Here is a 22,810-nt window from a genome sequence, read left to right on the forward strand (position 1 = left end):
GATCCTTAGGGCAGACAGGGATTTGCCCTCCAAGTATGTCTCCTAATGGATATGCCTCTGCCAGCTGCTCTAGATGCACCCTCAAAGGAGTTCAAGATTACACGCATAGAGATATTGGACAAAGATTGGAAGGTGAGAAGTTGTGCTTCAATGGACTTCCTTTGATCTATTGGCATGGTTCATGGGATCAATTTGGTAATTTCTTTGGCCAAATCTCTCTGAAATTGTGTCATGTGTGCCACAAAATTTAAAGCTCTCAAAGAGAAAGTAGATGAGCATAGATTTGCTTCCAAAATCTGTCAAACACATCAGACTACCTGTTTGGTGGGAGGACAGAGGAACATTTTCTGCAAATTCCTTTTTGGTGGCTGCAGTCATCACCAGAGAATTTACATCCAGACCCTTGCTCCAATGAGCGTGGTCTTTAGGGCTGATAAGAAACTTGTCTGGTTTCATGGTGATGGGTTCAGCTGTGACCGGCTCTTTATAAGAGTTAATTGAGATCAGGTCTATCATCTCACCCATGGGTGGAACCAAAGATGTATACAAGTCAGAGCCAAAAGCCACACTGAAGACAGACTCATATGGTTAAAATGTCTGGGAAGACCCCCCCCCCTTTTAAGTAGGTTAAGCATTTCTACAAATGAAACATCCTCAAGGGGAGATATGGTAGAACCTTCTTCATGAAAGGCAGTGTCTGTGGTGACAGATTCTTGAGAAGAGTCTAGGTGCCTCCTTCATGTGTTCTTCTTTTGTACCTCCTAAGTGGGATACTCTGGTAAGGACTCAAAAGCTGAGGTGGTCTGCACCACAGGAGCTGCAGCAAGACGTTTTGGCCACTGGCTGTCCCGAAAGAACAAGAAAATAAGACCTGGACCCTGGGAAATCCTCTGGGGAGGGATGGATCTAAGCTCAAAGGGTTAGTCTTCCCTCTGGAGATATTACTTTCTTTTTAGCCTTGAAAACTGAACTTGATACAGTTCCAGTGAGCTGAGCCCTTAGAAGCCAAAGCCCTGGAAGGAAGCAGAATTATCTAAAGCTGAAAAACCTTTCAGGGAGAAATGGCTTGAAAGATCTTGGATCATAACCTACCCTGTTGTAGTTGATGCTGACTGGTTGGTTCCGAGACTCAGATGGCTCCAAACTGTCTGGAGCTGACTGAGTCACAGAACTCATCAGCAATGAGGAACTAAGTCTAGGCTCCCATGCAGACTTGGCCTGGGTGAAAGTCAGATCTAAGGACCCCAATCCAAAAGGTCGGATTGGAGAAGGAGCAACTACTGACTGTGGGGAAGTTACCATTCCCTCAACCCAATAGAGGCTGGAGCTAGAAAGAGCCACAAATGGATTTGGACCCAAAGGAATCTCATCATTTTGTCCACATCAGCTTTGGTTAGGTTCCTGAAGTCCTGGCAGATCAGAAGGATGAAGAAGCACAGGGAGGTCATGAGTGGTGGTACCACTTCTCTTGCAAGATCAGGAAGTGGCACACATAGGGGATACCAGTTCTGGAGAACACCTTGGTGATGTGTTAGATCTGATAAGTATTGGATCCAAGGAAAGCTTCGGCTCTGAGGGTTTCAGTAATTTTTGAAGCTAGATATGAAGAAGATGAATGATCCCCAGACCTCTTCCTTGAGGGTTTAGACCTCTCCTTTTCTTTGTCTCTCTCAAGGTTTTCTTTTTCCTTACGCATTTCATTGGGCTTTTTGGTAGGAGAAGAAACAGAAGGAGGAGATTATAAGGAAATGGAAGGAGCACACTCTTCTGCAGAGGCTGTGAGAACCCCTTTCAGAATCGGATTCCTTCTATCAATGATGGGCCACTGGCTGAAGGCTTCACAGATGGAACTGGATATGGCCTGGTGTAAGGGGCCCAAGCAATAAACATATTTGTCATGTGCATTTGAGTTGGGTAGCTTGTGAGAACAAGCCACACACAATTTTGAAATGGAAAGTTTATCAGACATCCTGTAAAAAGAAGACTAGCAAGTTAGAACGAACCTTTTTTTTTTTTAAAGACAGAACTTAACAGCTAAGACAAACAGCAAGAAAAAAAGTGTTGGGGAGGAAGTAAAAGGTATAGAAACAATATTCTACAAAAAAGATTACATGATAATGTATATGTTAAAAGTCTATAAAGAGCCAAAAAGTAGTAATATATGTAGAATATAACAGACTTATCTCCTAATTCCCAACAGATCCATCCTGTGCTTGTGGTGGCAAACAAGATCTGAGCTATTTCAGTTAACATTAGGACTAAGGGTAAGTGGATGACCCACCAGATCCAAATGCTTGAAAGTGGATGAAATCTGATCCAAGAATCATAAGTTGAGGAACAGACAGATAAGACAACTTCAGATCATAAAGACAGTCAAGAAGCACAGGTACTGGAGCGAAACAAGGCTGTTATAGTCCAAAAACAACCAATCCACAATGAAGTGATTCATTCCAACATTAACAGTTTTATTCAAAAATCATAAAAAACTGTGGTAAGCACATTCACCCGACAGGGCTTCATCAGACCATAAATCCTCACTTAAAAACTACTAATTTATATAAGAAAAAAGGCGCCAAACCAAGACCTTCAAGATTAATTAAAGTGACAACGTCCCTCTCAGTATAAACAAACATACAAATAAAATATACATATAAAATGCACAGAAAAAATGCACATAAATAAAACATATATATATAATTCCCTCTCTCTACATATACACAAAATACACATCAACAATCCCACAAGCGCTGAAGCACGTACATGAATAAAAAATAATGAAAATAATATAAAAAAATAAAGGATGAATAAACATATCTAAAGCTCCTACCTAAGCACTCTAGACTTCAGAATGGGCTTAAGGGGTACCTTGTCATTAAGGCCTGGGTATTGATCCGCCCTAAGTCTGATGATCCATCTAGCTTCCTGCGTTTCAGTCCGATTCCTAATGTCACCACCTCTAGAGTTAGAAGACACTACCTCAATAGCTTTAAACCTAAACACGAGTATCATCTTTTCCCAAAACACGTTTGGAGAGTGCATAAACGTGGATCTTATACTAATCTGATACAGATGCTCACGCATCCTGTCCCTGAATTTTCTGTCTGTCTTGCCAACATAGAATACTTCACATGCTGTACAGTTAGCAAGATAGACCACATGTTCAGAAAAACAATTTGCAGAGACATTAAACTCATATCTAATACCATTTAAAGGGTGTATGAAGCTACCTCTAGAATCTATAAAATGACAAAAATTACACTGGTTACAAGGAAACGTCCCTAACTCATCACAATACTCATCCCTCTCCTCATATTTAGGATAACACAATAATTTCTTCAAATTAGATCTATTCTTATAGACAAACCATGGAGTATCTCTCCTACAACCTCTCTAATATTAGCATCCACTGTTAACACGTTCCAATATGACCTGATCACATCCTTAACACTTTTAATTTCAACATGCCCTTGGAAGACACTAACCCACCTTGATTAGTAGCAATCTCCACTAAATCTGAAAAATAAAGGGTAGCCACACCTTCTCTCAAGGTGGATACACCACTAATCCCCTTCTCAATCTCCTCATTCTTATAAGCCCTTGCCTTGAACCTCTCACACAGGTCACGCAGTTCAGAATCAAAACCCACTTGGTAGGGAATGTATCGAGATATCCTCATAGCTTGACCTCTAACCACATTTCCAAATACATATCCTGGATGCATACTGTCTATGTAACAGGGCATTGTGATGACATGACTTCCTATACACTCCCGTGTTCAACAACCCATTGTCCAACCTCTCCATATATACATCCAAGGAGGAGATCCATGCACCCGAGAACTTATAAGTAAACTTCAAAACTTGAGATAACCCATTCACTTTATCAAAAAATACGGCCAGCTCATCTGTGGTCCCTGTCCAGATGAAAAAAAAGGTCATCTATAAAACGTCTGTAGAAAAGGACCTTTAGGTGGAAGTCATCCAATTTAAATAGACACTCCACCTCCCGAGCAGCCATAAATAGGTTGGTGTAGCTATTGGCACATGAAGTTCCCATAGCTATGCCATCCCTATGCAAATAACACTGGGAGTCAAAACAAAAAATGTTGTTCTCCAACACAATTTCCAGAAACAAAACCAGGAGATCCATAACAGGACCACTCAACTCAGTACAACATCTTAGATAGTCATGGACCATCTGGATCCCTTCCCCATTGGGAATCACTATGAAAAGGGACTGGACATCCACGGTAACCATAAAGTAGGTGGAATTTACAGGTACTTCCTTCATATACACATACAAATCCAGCAAAAACTGCTTTGTGTCCCTTAACACATACATATTAGCATCCACAACTGGACATAGAAACCTTTCAACATAGATGGAAAAGGGCTCAGTCGACCACCCTCGACCTGATACAATAGGCCTCATTGGAGGCCTACTGCCATCCTTATGTATCTTAGGGAGGCCCTGCATCATGGGTATGAGGAGGTCGCCGACTGACAAATATTCAAATAATTCTTCATTAATGATGTGACTCTTACATAGATCTTCAAGCATCCTAGATATCCTTCGTACATGCAACCTCACCATCTCATGCTCTATAGCACAATAAAATCTCTCATCTCCCAACATTTGCTTCATAGTATCATTATAAAACTCATAATCCATCACTACCACACTAACCGCCTTATCAGCTGGTCTATTTGCGAAGGTGGGGTTATTCCTCAGGCCTGTCAGGGCTCTCCTTTATCTAAACATCAAATTCCCTCTCCTATTATATCGATTGCCCTCATCCCTCATCTTATACAAATCATTCTCTACTAATTTACTAAAGGCTGCTACTAGAGGTGGTGTACTAGGAACATATAAGATAGGTTTCTTGAACCATTTATCATTGGACTCAGGTGGTTTATCCTTAAATTCTAATTTAAGACACAAATTCCTAACAAATAGCTTAAAATCAACCAAAGTATCTGTGAAATCACTACAGCAGGTTGGAATAAAGGTTAACCCTTTAGAGAGGACAGCAATTTCATCCTGTGTCAAAGAACGTGATGAAATATTACACACTAATAGATTTTTGAGGTGAAGCATATTCATCAAATCTGGGTGACATCTAATGTGTTCGTGTCTTCTCCCACAATCTCTTTAAACTGTAGTTGGTTGGGGACTTGGCAGATAATTTCCTCTTCTGCCTGCCCCTGCTCATCGATCTTGTTCTCCCCCCTCCCCTGTATACAGCATTGATGGGGAAAGGGCATTGAGCACTATTAGCACTCCCATAGGGCTCACCAGCCTGTGAATCAACATGATTAACTACCTTCCTCCGAACTACTAGTTCTTTAGATCTATCTACATTGCCTACAGTGGCTGTCTCAACAGCTTTAACAGCTCTAACGTTCGTCAGACCAGAGGGTCCTGCTGGTTCCAGTAAATCAATATTATCAGCATTCAGTTCACTTACATTAAATTTAGTGCAAGAACACTAGAAGGCACCCACCACATAAAGATGATAGACATGTGCCTCCCTCTACCCTCTCATCCTCCACTGAAGTTGAGGGTGGATTGGGGCTCGAGTCCTCACTAGTCAACAATCTGCTGGGATCATTAAAATGGCTGAATACCAGCCTTGTACCTACAAGGGTCAAATTTCAACCTCTCTTCCAGTGTTTGCTTTGTGAAGATACTCTGACCTTTGTTTTGGACTGAGAAGAGCAACCTGCAACCGCCTTAAAAGAAGCAGCTCTCAACAACCCCACATTCTTCCATATCTTTTGTTTCTTTATTTAATTTACATTTACAGATGGGAACTCCCAATTTCTTTGGCATCCTAGGAGTAGCAATCCCCAGAAATTAGAAAAAAACAAAAACCTGTGAAAGACAATAACACAGCAAGGCAAAAGTTTCAAATGAAATGCTATTGCTATACATAAACATGCAGGCTTTACCACACAGGAAAGAAAGTATGACATATACAATAGAAGAGCAAACAGATTTATGATTAAAAAGGATAAACAAAATAAAATAGTGGCAGCAGACTAAAACCGGATTAAAGCCAGTATCTGTTGACCTAGTATTACAAGGATGTGATGTAATGAGAATTGTTCAGACAAAAATGTTAAGGTTTATGTAATCAAATGACACCCACAATTATATGTCTAGTTCTTAAAAAAATATCTGTCATCTCAGATATAAAAGTCTACTTTTGTTCAAATACTTCCAGAGCTGTGGATAAGTTTGTTCTTTGTTCCAAAGCCTTCCAATTGCTGTAGAAAATTTCACATCACCAAACTTATTTATTGCTTTCTCAATGTGGACAAACTAAAAGTGTCTCTGTTCAAGCACATCAGCTAGATATAAGAAGAAGTAAGAGCTTGGTGTGTGTGTGTGTGTGTGTGTGTGTGTGTGTGTGTGTGTGTGTGTGTGTGTGTGTGCGTGTGTGTGCGTGTGTGTGCGTGTGTGTAAAGCTGAAAGACAACAAAACTTCAGTCAATTTAAATCACTGAGTGGCATACAGTGGTAAGTTTTACCGTGATGGTCTGAAGCAAATTTAGAAATTTAGCTAATACCTGTTCAAGTATATTTTGCAAAAGGAGATCCCGGTAAAAAGTTATCACAAGTAAAGAAGTAAAGGAAGATAACTGGATTTGCTTACTCTTGATTTATCCAACAGAAATGGTATTTGGCTTTGTATAAGATTTCAAAATGTTTTCACTGGTTTTACCAATATCATTTTATATGTTTTTCAAATGTTAAGCAATTATCAAGTATTACACCAAGGGGCTTTTTAGAGGATGGTCCTCAACAACTGTGTAGTCATTGAGTAATGATGAATTTAGAGCCCAAATGGTCAGGAGGAAGACAGAAACTGGGTATTCAGTTGAGAACAGTTCTGATAAAAAGCATCTGTTTGTTTTTATAGGCAATTAAACATAAACCCATGCTTCTCCACCAGTCATGAAGAAATCTGAAAGAATGTTGCAAACTGTGTGAATGGCAAAACATAGAAATGAATGGCTTAGAGGATGTATTTTTATGTCGCCAGTACGTTGCATTATGGCATACATTTGTATGGGTGAAAGACTGTCTCTGAATGTAGGATTTACAAATAAAGTGCCAGATTGTGTTTAGCAAAGAAGGAATATACCAGCAAGGATCCATCAAGCAATGCACTTAATGACAGATTTGTAATTTTTATATAAACCATCCTAGTAAACAGATGTCACCAGATAATACATGGGAAATAATACATGAAATCAGACAACGATTAAAAGCTTTATGAAAAGAAACATCTCCAGAGCAATACAGAATGGGAAGAACTGGAAGAAAGATGTAAAAGAACCTCACCCTTCTAGGAAAGAATAATGCAACTCATCAAAAGACTCCGTAAACTGGCTTTGGAGAGCACAACAAAAGCCTCTCTCCGCTACCTGCTGTGGCAAAAAGGTCCAGTGCTAGCTGCCTGAGAGAATGAAGATTTTATAAGGTCCAGCAGTGGAATGTACTCATAAAAAGGCAAAGAGGCACTGGTCAGAGTAGCAATACTTTAGTCAACAGAGCTGGCATACACTGAGCTGAAATTAATGCTTATTTTGACAGTTCAGTTATTTGCTACATGACTACGTTGATTAAAGGCAGTACATACTGGAGTCCATGTCTCTTTCCTATTCTCAGTGCTAAAATTATCAAACAATAGCTCCCAGGTCTCCCCTAACTGCTAGATGCCACAGCAAAGATTCAAACATCAAAGACAAATCCTTGTTTAGTGGTGCTTTCTTTCTCTTTGTCAAGGTATATCTGTATATGTGTATCAGTGCTTTACAAGTATATTATGAAAGATTGTCATTCATGGCCTGTTTTTACTGAGGTATTAAAAAGTAACGCTTCTTCTTTGCTTGTATTCAGGGCACTATTACTGATTTGTATGAATGAGGACCCTAGCATTTACTTTTCTCATTTGTACAATTCTTACCTTGACATGGAGAAGTAAGACCCTGTCTACTCTTCTGTCTTGGAGGAGACAGCAAAACAGCAGGTTGGAAGAGATGTTCAGGTATATTTCTATTCCAATGGGTTTTGGTCAAATTTAGCTGTTCGCTTTGTTTCTGCAAATTTCTATCATCTACCTGGTTTGAAGGACTCTTCTCTTCTCTGTCTGGTTCAGCATTTACATTTCGTAGCTCTAGAAGAAAGAAAAGACGTTAAATTTCTCAAATCAATAAGGATGTGAAACTTTAGTACATAGGAACCTGACGTCTGAGCTCTTTGAAGAAATAGAAGTTATGTTCTTACCATAACGTTCCATGTTAGTTGTCTTCTTCTCGCCTTCTTCTTGCTGGATGGGTTCGGAGCCGACCTCGGCTCCGACTCGGCCACTCTAAAAGCTCGAGAGTTGGTTCCACCGGCTCGAGGCTCCCCTTATATCCCACAATGCTAGGCGAGAGTTACCTCAGATCTCGTTTGTAAGCTAACCCCAGCTTATAATAGTAACAGAATAACTCTAAACAGAGTCCACCTCTAACAACAGGGAGAAAGAAGGGTGACCTACATCCTGATTCAGGAAATATGCAAGCAGCATATGCCTAAGAAAAGAGGTGGTAGAAAGAGAGGTCACAATCACAACTCCTCTAGGTCTGTCCAGGCCAGGGGGAAGGAGGGTGGGGCCTTAGAAGAAGGCGAGAAGAAGACAACTAACATGGAACGTTATGGTAAGAACATAACTTCTATATGTTAAGTTGTCTATCTCGCCTATATTCTTGCTGGATGGGACCGCGTCCCTAGCACCTTGTCCCGGGTGGCCTAACGGAACAGACTCCTGAGAACAGTGGAACCAAAGTTAGCTCTATGCCTAGAAGCTAGATCCAACTTATAATGAGAAATGAAAGTGTGAGGAGTAGCCCAAGTAGCCGCTGCACAAATGGTGTCAATAGGCAGTCTGTCTTGGAAGGCTAAGGAAGTAGCCAAAGCTCTGGTAGAATGGGCCTTAGGTTTATTAGGCAGCTTTTGGTGTCTAATCTCATGAACAAGGGTAATCAGAGATGTAAGCCATCTAGATAATGATACCTTTGAAACTGAAAGTCCTTTTCTGCTTTCTGCATAGGAGATAAACAGTTGGTCAGATTTTCTGAATTGTTTTGTTCTATCCAAATAGTACCTCAACTGACGATGAACATCTAGCCAGTGTATTTTTGTTCAGACCTATTGGAATATTCTGGAAAAAAGACAGGGAGGTCAATGCTTTGATTTAGATTTGATGTCGAGACTACCTTAGGCAAAAAGGACGGGTTGGTTCGTAAGGATACCCTGTCCTTATGGAACAATAGATAAGGAGGTCGACAGCTGAGTGCATGAAGTTCTGAGACTCTTCTAGCTGAAGTAATAGCTACCAGAAAGAGAGTCTTCCATGATAGCAATTTTAAAGAACAGGAGGGCTGCAGGTTCGAAAGGGGGTAGAATCAAAGAAGTAAGAAGTAAATTTAGGTCCCAAGGAGAAGGAGGATTTCTTATAGGAGGTCTGAGAAGAAAAACTCCTTTCAAAAAGGCTTTGCAAAGCTTGTGGGACATTAAGGCAGACTCAGAAATACCCACATGAAAGTTAGAGATAGCTGCCAATTGAACTTTAAGAGTAGAAGGGGATGAACCTGCATGGAAGAGTTCAGCTAGAAAATCAAGGACTATTTGGATGGAAGCAGTGAAAGGATCTATGTCCCTTCCTTGAGCCCAATATGTGAAACGTTTCCACTTACTCAAATAAATCTTCCTAGTGGAAGAATTATGGGAAGCTATCAAAATATCTCGAACAGAGTGAGATAATTGAGGAAGCCTGGCTAAGGTTGGAATTGGAGGAACCAAGCAGTGAGGTTCAGAGAGGGGAGGGAGCGATGTAACTGACCCAATTGATGGATCAAAAGGTCTGGAACTAGGTCCAGATGCCAAGGTCGCTCCAGTAGAAATTGATGTAGAAAGGGGAACCACACCTGTCGAGGCCAGTAAGGAGCAATGAGGATCAACGAGGCCTTCTGAGCGATAGCTTTCTGTATCACTTGAGAGATTAGTGGGAAGGGAGGAAATGCATACAGAAGTCCCCGGGGCCAAACTTGGACTAGAGCGTCTCTGCTGGGTTGGCCTGGTAAAGGGAATAGAGTGAAATAATGTCTGCACTTGCTGTTTTGGGGAGTAGCAAAAAGATCGCAGCAAGGCTGACCCCACTTGAGAAAATCTCTCACAACAGAGTCTTTCAGAGACCACTCGTGAGGCATGAGGATAGCTCTGCTCAATTTGTCCGCTATTTGATTGGACTTCCCGGGAATGTGCGTTGCTATCAGAAAACACTGAGAAGAAATCGCCCATTGCCACAATCTGAGTGCTTCTCGACACAGGGGGTAGGACCTGGTTCCGCCTTGTTTGTTGATGTACCACACTACAGACATATTGTCTGTCTGGATTGCAATCGTTCCCAAGGGGAGAGAGTCTTGAAGGGCTTGCAACGCTAAAAGCACTGCTCTCATCTCCAGAACATTTATGTGCAAGTGGCATTCGTCTGGTTGCCATGTGCCCTGGACCGTCCTGCCCTGATAATGCCCCCCCCACCCGATCAGGGAGGCGTCCGTTGTCAAAGTAGCAACCGGAGGGGGGGGAACAAAGGGTCTTCCCAACCAGAGCTGAGGGGAAGACATCCACCACATGAGATGATTTCTGCACGTCTGCGTGATCATAATGGTGTGGGACATTGGAAGTTGCTGGTATGACCATTGTGTAAACAGCATCCATTGAAGGATTCTCATGTGGAATCTGGCTAATGGAAGCAGAGGTATGGCAGCCGCCATAATTCCCAACACTTTCAGAACTAACCTGGCTTTGATTCTGTTGTTGAAAAGGAGTGAGACCAGTCTGTGTATGTCTGTTATTCTTTGATCTGTTAGCCTCGCAGACATGTTTACTGTGTTTAGATTTGCGCCTATGAAGGTAATAGTACGACAAGGCGACAAAACAGACTTTTCGCAATTTATTGAAATGCCTAACTTTTGACAAATGCGAAAAGTGTAATCCCTGGCCATCAGAAGGAGATGCTTGGTGGGGGCTGTGAGGAGCCAGTCGTCCAAATATGGAAACACCTGGAATCCTTGTTGTCTCAGGTGAGAAGCTACCACTGCCATGCATTTGGTAAACACCCGGGGGGCAGTGGTGAGACCAAAGGGCAGGGCCCTGAATTGAAAATGACTGGTTCCCAGCCTGAAGCGGAGGAATCTTCTGGAGCGTCTGTTCATTTTTATGTGATAGTACGCATCCTGAAGGTCTATAGAGCACATCCAGTTTCCTTTTCCCAATAGGGGAAGGATGGACTGCAGCGTGACCATCCAAAATCTTGTTTTCTTGACTGATCTGTTCAAGATACTGAGATCCAAAATTGGTCTCCAGTCCCCTGTTTTCTTGGGAACTAAAAAGAACCTTGAGTAGATTCCGGATCCTTGCTGGTCTGCTGGAACTGGCTGAATTGCTCTTTTTGCAAGCAGTTTTGAAATTTCCAAAACCGCTAAATCCCTTTGCGCGGGTGGAACATCTGGAAGGGATTTTTTTGATTGTTTCGGAATGCGAAGAAAGGGGATAGAATAGCCTTCGGAAATGACGGACTGTACCCATTTGTCTTGAGTCAGGGATAGCCAGGCTTTTGGGTACAGTGACAACCTTCCCCCGACTGCCTCCGAAGGTGGGCAGCCGGGCAACACCTCAGGGATGCTGAAAGGGCTTATCAGAGAAGGCTTCTCGATTGCCCTGGTTCTGCGGAGCCCCCCTGCCTCGAGGCGGCGTCTACCATTGTTATTCCCGCCTCTGCCTCTGGCGGGTAGCGACTTTGTCGTCAGGCGAAGTCCCTTGATTTTGTTTACGGTACCACATTTTCACACTTTTCTGGCCTTTGGGGTAAGGCCTAGAAGGAGTAGTAAAACGGACTCCGACGGCAGTAAGTGTCTTGCCATCAGTCTCGCATCTAGTCAAGGTTTCTTTCACTTGAGGACCAAAGAGAGATGATCCATCAAGCGGGAGTTAGTGAAAGACGTCTTGAAGGGGTCTGCAAAATTGCATAGCCGCATCCAGGCATGCCTACGTAAGGCCACACCTGTCCCTGCGGCCCTACTCGCTCCATCAGCCGCATAAGAAAGGAGGCGCATGGAGGAGTTGGCTATGGAGTTAAGGGTAGCCAGCTGAGTGTTCATTTTATCTTGAAAACCCGCAGCTGTAGGATCCTTCAACATGTCACTCGCTTCTTTAATCAAGTCTCTTTGAAGACGAGTGAAATGGCACAGGTAGTTCAGCGAACGCATAGTAAATGTCGCTGACGAAAACATCCGCTTTCCGTACCTGTCCATGGACCTAGATTCCTTGTTAGGTGGATGGACAGGTACTGAAGGATCAGCTAGTTCCTTCTTAGTGGCAGCAGCTACCACCATAGCATCCACAGAAACTCCTTTTGTCAAGAACTGCTTGTCTGCTGGTGCCGTTATGAATTTGGAGGGTCTCCTGGGAGTGGGATCTACTGAATCAGGAGCCGTCCATGCCTTTTTAGCAACCACCTGCATGAGGGGTCAAGGGGGACACCCAGGAGGTGGAAGGGCGAGAGCCAACGCCTCAAGATATACAGATTCATCCTCCGAAGGGTTAAGGGCTGGCCAATTTCCCTCTGCTTCAGGATCTCTAGAATGTCTGCAAAAGAGACATCTTCAGAAGGGGAACGGGGGGAACCCTCGGAATCATCTAAATCTGTATCAGATGTGATTGACTCAGGTGAGTCAATGTGTTTCCTCTTACACTTCCTCTTCCGAGGGGGCTCTTCTGCAACATCAGGAGAGGCCTCGGAAGAGGATGAAATCCCCACATGGGGTTCCTGAGGAGCTGGCTCTCTGCGGTCCGGGATGAGGGAGTGAGCCGACTTGACCTGAGGCACCGTAGAGGGAGGGGCGGACGGCGCCAACTGTGGAGTAGAGCCAGGCTCTAACACACTCCGCATGACCTCGAAAGCACCCCTGTCAGGCAAAGCCATAGGTTCCCGCTCCGAGAAGCTGAGAACCCCCCTCGGCACCGACAGTGATGGCTCCGAGGCCGATGTCGGAGCCGAACTCACCAGCGCCGAAGCTCCGAGAGGAAGAGCGGGGTCGGACAAGGGTCCGATGCCACTCACCCCCTCGGAGCCGATGGAAGTCCGGCGCCGAGATTCTTCTAAGGAAGAAATCGGAGCCGACGATGGAGCCGAAGACAATTGTATCGGCTCCGACGCTACCACAGTCTCAGTTCCGACACGACCCGGCTCCGAGCTCAACGGAGTCGGAGGAGGAATATATTGATGGACAAGGGCAGGCATCAACTGATGAGTCGGGCTCTGAAGCATCTGGGCTAGTGCCTCGGACTTAAGAAGTCGACTCACTACCCTCTGAAGGTCATGATCCGATAGCCTCGATGACCTAGAGGAATGAGATTTATGGCTCCGTTCAGACAGCAGGGGAGATCCTGGAGCCGAATGAATGGAGCCAAGGGACGGTGACCTGGACCTCTTCCTCGATGTCGGCTCCGAAGATCTGGACGGAGCCGACACGGGAACCTCTATTACCTCGGCTCCAGCCGGAGCCGAGGGAACCACAGAAACTGTGGACTGAGACTCATCGGCTCCAGCCGGAGCCGATGTAGGTGGAGGTTTAGAAGCCTTAGGTCTCGGCTCAGTTGCTGGAGCCGAGGACCTAGAAGCCTTAGAGGGCTTCCCAGAGACAGAAAGGGAATCCTCCGGCTTAAGAAGACCCCTCAGGATCAACTTATTTTTCTTTCCTGCAGGACCCTGGGGCTGAAGCCGTGGCATACAGCACAGGAGTCCTGCAGGTGCAAAGGCCCCAGGCAATAGACACAAGAAGTGTGACCGTCTGTCAGAGACATTTTCTGACAGCACGCATCACACTTCTTGAAGCCTGAGACCTTTGTGTCTTTAGACATCCTAAACAAAAGTGTAATCACACACACTCAACAGACACACTGATTACACTAATCTACTTTTAAAACTCAAAAATAAACAATTAACTAAAGTTTACCAAGAGTAACACACACACACACAACTAGGGGATGGAGAAAGGCCAGAAGGCCCGAGAGAGAACTTTAAAAGTTCTTGGGAAAAAAATTGGGATTTTCCGGAAAACCGGAGTAGAAAAACACTACACTAAGGGAAATATAATTAAACTCAAAAATATAGGGTTTTAAGTGTTCTAATTTTACCAAAATTACACTTACCAACAAGCCGGTAGAAAAACCAACACCTCGATGCTGTAGCGGCAAACGAGATCTGGGGTAACTCACGCCTAGCATTGTAGGATATAAGGGGAGCCTCGAGCCGGTGGAACCAACTCTCGAGCTTTTAGAGTGGCCGAGTCGGAGCCGAGGTCGGCTCCGAATCCATCCAGCAAGAATGAAGGCGAGATAGACAACTTAACATTTAAGACTTAATGAAACACTACCAAGGTAAAAAGCAGCATGCTGATAAGGCAAGTTCATCTCCAAATGTTCATTCTGCCCATAAAGTTATTATTAATTCCACCACATCAACTATATACATTTTGTTTAAGATTGTTACATAACAGCAACAAAAATATATAGTTGGCCAAACCTATAAAAACCCTATGCTTAAAGAGGCAGTGCCTACGGTATGTAGCAGCTTTAAAGTAAACCATGATAACTATAACAGTAGCCATATAGAACAGCAACAGCAGTTACAAAGAACAAGGTTTTATCATAGGAGATTACTAGGCTATTGACCCGGATGTCATTTCAAGCTTTGCCATTTCATCCCAATGTAATAACAGGTACTCTAGTCAATACCCAGAATTGTATTTAGTAATGACTGCTCATGTCCAGGAGGGTTGTGGGCGCTGTCCCCAGTAAGAATTTATGGTGCCCTATCCACTTGCCCAGGTTCCTTTTGAACAGTATCATAGAGGTGCTCTACTTCACATGAATTAACGACCTGTTCCAAAGATGCAGCAAATCTGTCGATCCAGCAAGTCCTATTCAAGTTGTAGGCCATATATAGGTCCCTGGAACAGGTAGCCCTATTTGATTTACAGATATGCAGCAGATTTATTAGGTTTGGGTCAGAGATTGCTCTGTAAGCCAGACATAAGTCTCCCCTAAGAAGTCTATATGATACAGAGTATAGTGAAAGGGACTTTAATCGGTCTGTGTAAGGCACGTGCTAGAGTCCCTTGATCATCTTTCTTAGAAACCTCTAAGGTCTCTCCAATTGCTGCAGGTGCTTTGTATGGTACATGTCAAAAGGAGCGTTATACTCAATTATGGGTCTGATTAGTGACAAGTATAGAGGGGTTAAAACCTTCTTTACTAGTCAAGTGTGCTAACTAGAAGGCTTTCCTTACTACAGTGGACACATGGTGGATCAATTTAAGGTTGCAGTCTATTTGTGATCCCAGATCCATTACCACTTTGTTGGTACATAGGGTACTGTTGTTAATTTGATAGTGTGAAGGGACATTGTAAAGAAATGCATTATCATTCCCTTCAGTAAAAACAATCAGTTTGAGACTGTGACAAAGACACCAGTCATTGGTCTGCGCAAGACCCTCCTGAAGTATACCGACATCATTTGGGGATTCAATAATGGCACCCAGTTAGAAGTCATCCACAAACTTGGTCAGCAACAGCCCCATCGTTTTAGACTGAACTTCTGAGAAATATATACCAAACAGTAAGGGGGCCCAGCACTGACCCTTGTGGCATCCCACTGGTGACAGTTCTGTTGGCTGATGTGGAGTCATCCACTTTGATAGCGTGTTATCAGTTTGTGAGCCAGTTGGCAACCCCTCTTTCAACAAAGGGGTTTACATTCAGTTTGCTAAGTTTATTGGTAATGCCAGAGTGCCATGCTATAAATGGTCAGTAAACTGAACATTACAGAGTACAGGGCATAATGATACTTGTTGCCAAGAGACCGGACTGCATGTGTGATCTGACGAATCATGGCACAGGACAGGCAGCTGACCGTGACTTTCTCCTTATCAAACCTGGTGACAGGGATATCTGTCTGTCTCACTATGGAGTCTCCAATTACAAGAAAATTTGGGTATAGAGTGTTCTGCCTTAAGGGCTTGGTAGGTATGACTCTGGTGTTGCTGTGTGTCCTGGATGCTATGGGAACTGTGTTATTTGCAGCAGTCTTGTGTTTTGGACATCCCTGGTATTTCGGTAAGTTTTTGAGAGAACTTCCACATATGTAGATTTATGTGCTGGATGCATACTATGTGGATGAGTAGTGATTGGAGAGTTGACAACCTCTTCTGTGTTACTGATTTGAGTGAGAGAGAACAGGGATTCAAGATTCCTGGTGCAGACACATCTCTCGAACTCTGTACTAGAGTGAGTTATTAGTACAGGGTTGTCAATGCACAAAAGGCAGTTGCTACATTGCCTCAGAAGACCCAAGTTGACCATGCTGGCAGAAGTAACAGGGGCAGTCCAACTGTCCATAATGCTAGGTTTGAATAAATGTCATCACAAAGGGGGTGCTTTCAGGACTGATCTAGGAGGTGCTCTGTAGATGGGTATTTCTGACACGGTTTTTGGCTGGTGGATTAATAGGTCACAGCTCACTAGCAATACTTCTTAGACTGGAAATGTACTAAAGAAGAGGACTACACTAATGTTGTTGTTGTATCTTTCGGCTTTTCCCGGTTAGGGGTCACCACAGCGGAACTCTGGTCTGCTAATGATTAGCAGTAGAATTTTACGTACTGGGTTGCCAACTCTGACGCACAACCTTCGACGAAGGTACGCCCATTCATGCATGTCTCCACACAGAAAACGCTTTAGCTGAGAATCGAACAGGACAACGTCTTACTGTGAGGCAACAACGCTACCGCAGCACCACCACACTAATGTACTACTACTATATCGAAGGGAAATATCGAAATTATCTGTCTGGCTATGGCACACAATTGTGTGAGCAGTGAGTAAAGCTGCGCAACATGCTCAAATGCAGGACTTAAATACCAGAAGCTTAAAACTTAAAAAAAAATTTACTTTTACTTTTACTCCAAGCCCTAGACCAATCACCCATCACCAGACAGGTTCCAATCAGCACACTTCTCTCACAAGGGTGCATAAGGACCCACCCCTTCTAATAAAAGATGGCTTGGAAAATGTGGTCAGAGTACGACAGCCACTACAAATAGATCCAGATGCATCAAATCTGTATCTGGACTAAGATACAGCCACTAGCTATACTAATGTAGATGGAAAACACTAAAAATGTTTTAAACAGCAGTGAGACACTAAATGTTTTAAACAGCTAAAAACAGCAAGGAGACACTAAAGAAAATTTTAAACAGCAAACAAATCGTCTATTTAAAGCACTGCTTGGCAGCAAAACAGAACAGATCAGATGCTTTGCAAACAGTTAAAAGTAGCAACAATTACTTTGCAAATGCAAAAAAAGCTTTGCAAACAGTGAAAACAGCAACAAAATACAATTTAACATAGTAAGGCAGACAAATGCAGTACAAAGTGTGCAGTTTAGTTTACAGTATTAAACATTTTAGGTACTTGCTCAACAAAAGTACATATGTATGTAATTTTTTTCTGTTACACATCATGAAAACTTTGTTATAAATAAAGAAGAAATTCTCACTCGTATTAGTGTAGATTTGCTGATCTATACCTGGGGATGTTATCTACTCAAACTAGCAATTATTCAACATTTGCCTTAACTCAGAACTTACGTTTTGAAAGCAGATCTGCAGTTAAACAGCCAGTGCAGTAGAAAACACCAGCTTAATGCAAAATAAAATGTTATCTGACTGAATTAAATTAACTAGTTACAAAACAGAGAATACTGAGACAATCAGCCTGCATTAAAGTGTACTCCAGGAAATACAGACGGTGAAGTTTGTATACACGGATTGTTTAATGTATTAACCTTGTAAAATCCAAAGCAGGCATGGTGCTATTGTAAAACAAGGACAGTAGAGAATAAAAGGTGTGTGTGTGTGTGTGGGAGGGAGGGAGGGAGGTATAAAGCAAGTTTTTTAAATTAATTGTCTAAAATAACCCTACCATATCCTGGAACAAACTTCTCTTACAAATTGGATTCCTTAAACACCCTAATCAATTCAAAACAGCCACTAGAGAGTACCTAAAAACAAACAGGTCTTGGCACTACACTCAACCAACTACTTTTCCATGCTTCAGAGACTCCCATTTACCTCCTCCCCTCCCACTTACACTCTCTCTCCCTGTATAACTTCTCACCTCCCTTTTTCCTGCATAATCTCACTAGTCCCTTTCCTTGAGCTGCCTACAATCTATTCTTAGCCTTTCTACCTTCTTTACTCATTTCTCTTCTGCCTCACTCTGCCCCTATACTCTCTCCCATTTTGGAACTATATTAGCCAAAATGTTTTACAAACTACTGTTTGTTGCATGAATATAGAACAATTTATGTATTTCTCTTGTATTGGATTAATGCTCTACTCTAGGCATATCTTCATTATCATCTACCAGTGTAAAACTACACTCATATTGCATGTAGCTGGTGAATGCTTATAGATTTTGCATATAATCTAATTCTTTAATGTAATTAAATTGCATCTTACTGTGGAGCTTTTCTCCCTGGGTCTCCACTGAAAATGAGCCACTAAGCTCAGACGGACTAACCTGATCAACAAATGTAAAATAAATAAATAAATAATAAACATGATTAAGTCAAGCATCATTCTGCTTACAACAGTTTAAAGACTAAGCTATGTGTTAATATGGGTCTATATCACTTTGCCGAACTCACTAATCGAACATCTCTTCGAACCATATTTGTCAAATCTTCATTCGTCGAATGATCGTTTCAGCCAAACTATTTCCCAGGATAAGTAATCAATGGGCCAACTACCAAGCACAACAAAAACAGCATATTTAAAAAAAACACACATCCCTCCAACTAAATGTACCAACTCTGAGATCGCACTATAGTGGGGAAAAGGGCAAATTCCTGATTATGGTCCACTGGTTACTTACTATAAGAAAAAGATCACTGAAACAATTGTTCGACAAATAGGATTCGATGAAGAGGTGTTCGGCGAAGTGAAGTAGACCCATTAATATTCAGTGCTTCTACATATACTACCTTCAAAGAACAAAGTTTAAATGAGCCACATAATTTCATTAACAATGAAACAATTAACACTCCCATTTGCTTACTTTAGCAGCACATATACTAGATCTGGAATGAAACAGAGAAGATTAGCATGGCCCTTGTGCAAGGATGACATGCAAATCTGTGAAGCATTCCATATTTAAGTTTAGGAAGAGGGCTGGCATAATAGTTAAGGGCTTGGCCTCAGAGGGTTTGATTCTGACCTCTTATTGCTGGTTAGGTTTGTAGTGGTCTCCAGACTGATTGCTTAATTTTTATCTATGAACCTCAATACTTTTCAATTAAATTTTGTAAGTTTGTAGTCCATAAGATGCATTCTAGTAATCAAATTAATCTGAATTATAGAAGTTATTCCTGTAACACATCTGCTGTAGTGTATGTGTTGGGTGATGCAATGGTGCAGCGATTAGTATCGTCACCTCACAACAAAAGGTTCTCAGTTTCAATTCTCGGCTGGGGTGCTTCTGTGCAGAGTCTGCATGTCCTCCCTGTGTTCGCAAGGGCTTTCTCCAGGTGATCCGGTATCTTCCCACATTCCAAAGACATGCAGCTGGAGCATTTCTCTCTGGAGCCTCTGCTGAAAATGAGCTCTGTCAGATTTGGACTGTCCCAGTAAACAGATGTTAAATAAGTAAATAACAATGTGCCTTTGTAGTAAAGTATGTATAGGAAAGGCAAGGGAAGTATAAAGTTATAATACAAGAACATTTAAATAATAAGTTTTCAAAACACTGTGGCTGAACATGTTCATACGGAAAAATGGAAGGAATGTACATGTTTTAATAGCTTATGTTTAAAGCTGGTTGATTTGAATAACAGATGGCACAGACGTAAGATAGCTTATTACTAAAAGAGGCTGAATTAATCCATATTAATGTTAATTTTAGTTGGAAGGTATTTATGAATTAGTTAAGAGAATTGGTAATTGTTTGATTGTGCTTACATTTTCTTTCCATTTTTTTTTTTTTTTTTTTAATACTTTGTTTGGAAATGTTCCAAAATGACAAACAGACTTTGAAATTTTGGGAAAAAAATGTACGAAGCGCTGAAGATTGTTTATAATGTCTAATTCTACTTGCTACTATTATCACTACTACTTTTTCATATTTATAAAGTACACAGAATTCTTGCTTTCAGCACTATAGATTTACGAAAACACAATATTACTGGTTTAAACTACATTTTTTTCACCATAAAACAAACCATTGTAATTGTCAGACTTGCTGATTTTTTTTAAATGAATGTCCTAGATTTCAGTTAAAAAGAATAGTACTGCTAGGGGTTTATATACATTCCAGGATTATTCAACACTGGTCATTGGGTACCATGGCTAAATAAAGGTGGGATACCTCAATCACAGGGCCTGAGATGGGTGGGTAGGGTAACATCCAACAAAATGCAAAGCACTCTGCCAGTTTTCAGACAGGAATTTAAAGAGTAAATGGAGCTGACAACAGATGGAAACTTAAGATGTTTCATCCTTACTGCCCTCCCAGTGTTTGGATGAAGGTTTGGAAAATATTAAAAATAATTTGTTGGAGATTATTTCAAAAAAGAAGGCAAGAGAGAGTCCAAAGTAGTAGTTAAATCAGCTGTGACCAGAGGTCAATAAGTGGTAGTGATACTGCACATCACTGGCTGCAAGAATGGTACGTGTCAGGAAAAAGAAAGTGTTAAATGTGTTTGCAAAGCGCACTGGAATTTGTATACAGATACCAGAGGTTCTGAAATAAACATGCATAAAAGAAAACAAACTGAAATTCTTGAAGTCAGATCTATAGAAGATATTTTTGGGGGAGCAGAGGGCTAGTGCCTTAGTTGACCACTGAAGCCCACCCTCCCAGAAAACCATAGAAACTATTTATTCCCCTGAGGTGACAGCCCTGTGGCTCATTAGTTCCTTGCGGTAAAAGTTTGGTCAACTGAGAGCAGGAGCTGTTATCTATAACTTAGAGAACTGGGTTTTTCTATTAAGCCCTACTGCCCCCCTCTCCAGCCAAGATCAAACTAGCTGGTCAAGAGGAGAAGGTCAACACCTGCACCACACCACATGGTACACACAGCCTTCCAGAACACTCACCATCACATCTCTCACATAAAAACACAAACCATACACCCACCTTCGCAGAGGCTCTCAATAGAAATTTACCCAAACAGCAGACCTCCAAGACAGAAATGCACTCGACCACCACAACACTTCACAGACCACAAGACACATAGTTCACCTCCACAGTGTACCCCTCAACCTAAGCCCCTAAGGCTAAACACCCAGCGTGCCCCTCAACCCAAGGCTAAACACTTTTCCCAATACACTAATCATAGGTGACTCAATAGTGAGGTACACAGATGTCCCACTCACTAGGTTGAATAAGGAGAAGGTAACAGTTAGCGGTCTATCAGATGCCAGAATCCGACACATAACACATACACTCAGGTCACTCCACAAGTACAAGTATGACTCTGTCATTGTTTATGTGGGTGTGAATGACCTGAGACAAACCTCCCTGGACTACATGAAAAGAGACATGGTGGAGCTCACGGATTATGTGGCACAAGCAGGTATGATCCCAGCCCTGTGCAATATCCTACCGTCATCTTAAATGATACCACAGTACAAACAAAAAATGACTGACTTCAACAATTGGCTTAATTTCTTCTGTCATTCTAAGGGGATCCAGTATCAGTCTGCTTGGGATGACATGATTGACAGACCTTGATGCTTTAGTTAAATCCACAAGGCACACTGGAACACACTCCAAGAAATATCCAAAGGAACTCCAGGCAAGAGCAGAACCGAAGTCAAACTTGTTAAGCAACAATTTATTTCCACAAAGCTTTTCGTTCAACTGATAGCCGAACTTTGTCAGACAGAGCAAACAACACCACACCCATATATACATCTCCCTTTACAAACACATGTTAAAACTAATTAACATTTAAAGGGACTATACCATAAATAACAAGACTGCAAGTTAAAAATAAAAAACTTTTATACATGATCAATCAAATATTACCCACTAAATAAAAACCAACATCCTCAAATGCTGGACATGTAAAAATCCTATTTAGACTAATATAAAATAAACCTAATCCAGTAAAAAATCAAGCAATCATGAAATGTTACCCCAGCATTCACATTTCAAGATTTATAAAAACATGCTGTTAATATAATGCTTGCTTAAATCTCATACGAACATGTACACACAAATGGAAATAAGTACACGCCAATATATGTGCAACTACCATCAACACAAACATCAGATGGCCGTTGCTCTATGTCAGTAGACTTCTTAATTTCAGTATGCATGAAAGAGAAACCTTGTCATTAAGACCCGGATCTCTGTAAGAATTCATCCTCAGCTGCCAAATCAATTCCTGTCTCTCTAACAGTAACTGGTAAGGGCCCCCTTTTACATCTGATGTAATTTGATTTAAAACCTTAAACACAAAAGAGTGAGTGGGATTCTCACTACAATGTTTGGCCAGGGCATTCTCTAACCTAGCCTTCCTTATGCTGTATACATGCTCATAGATCCTTTCTTTCAACTTTCTGTCAGTCTTGCCCTGGAGTTTCTTTGGAAATTTCTTGGTGTGTGTTCCAGTGTGCCTTGTGGATTT

At 41.9% G+C, this 22,810-nt stretch overlaps 1 protein-coding gene and 1 non-coding gene across 2 annotated transcripts in view; one reads left to right on the forward strand and one right to left on the reverse strand.

Annotated features, from left to right (window-relative positions):
* Positions 1 to 22,810, reverse strand: part of SPICE1 (spindle and centriole associated protein 1) — a 1,080,118-nt gene that overhangs the window by 461,653 nt on the left and 595,655 nt on the right. The window contains exon 11 of the mRNA XM_044072827.1: positions 7,976 to 8,185. Within this exon, the coding sequence (XP_043928762.1) occupies positions 7,976 to 8,185 (210 nt within the window). The remainder of the gene's footprint in view (positions 1 to 7,975; positions 8,186 to 22,810) is intronic.
* LOC122803695 lies at positions 19,229 to 19,335 on the forward strand. The gene has a single exon (XR_006365142.1). It is a non-coding gene; the product is annotated as a U6 spliceosomal RNA (small nuclear RNA).

Source organism: Protopterus annectens, chromosome 5.part1 (assembly GCF_019279795.1).
Source record: "Protopterus annectens isolate FY-2018-M chromosome 5.part1, PAN1.0, whole genome shotgun sequence".
NCBI classification, from domain to species: domain Eukaryota; kingdom Metazoa; phylum Chordata; order Ceratodontiformes; family Protopteridae; genus Protopterus; species Protopterus annectens.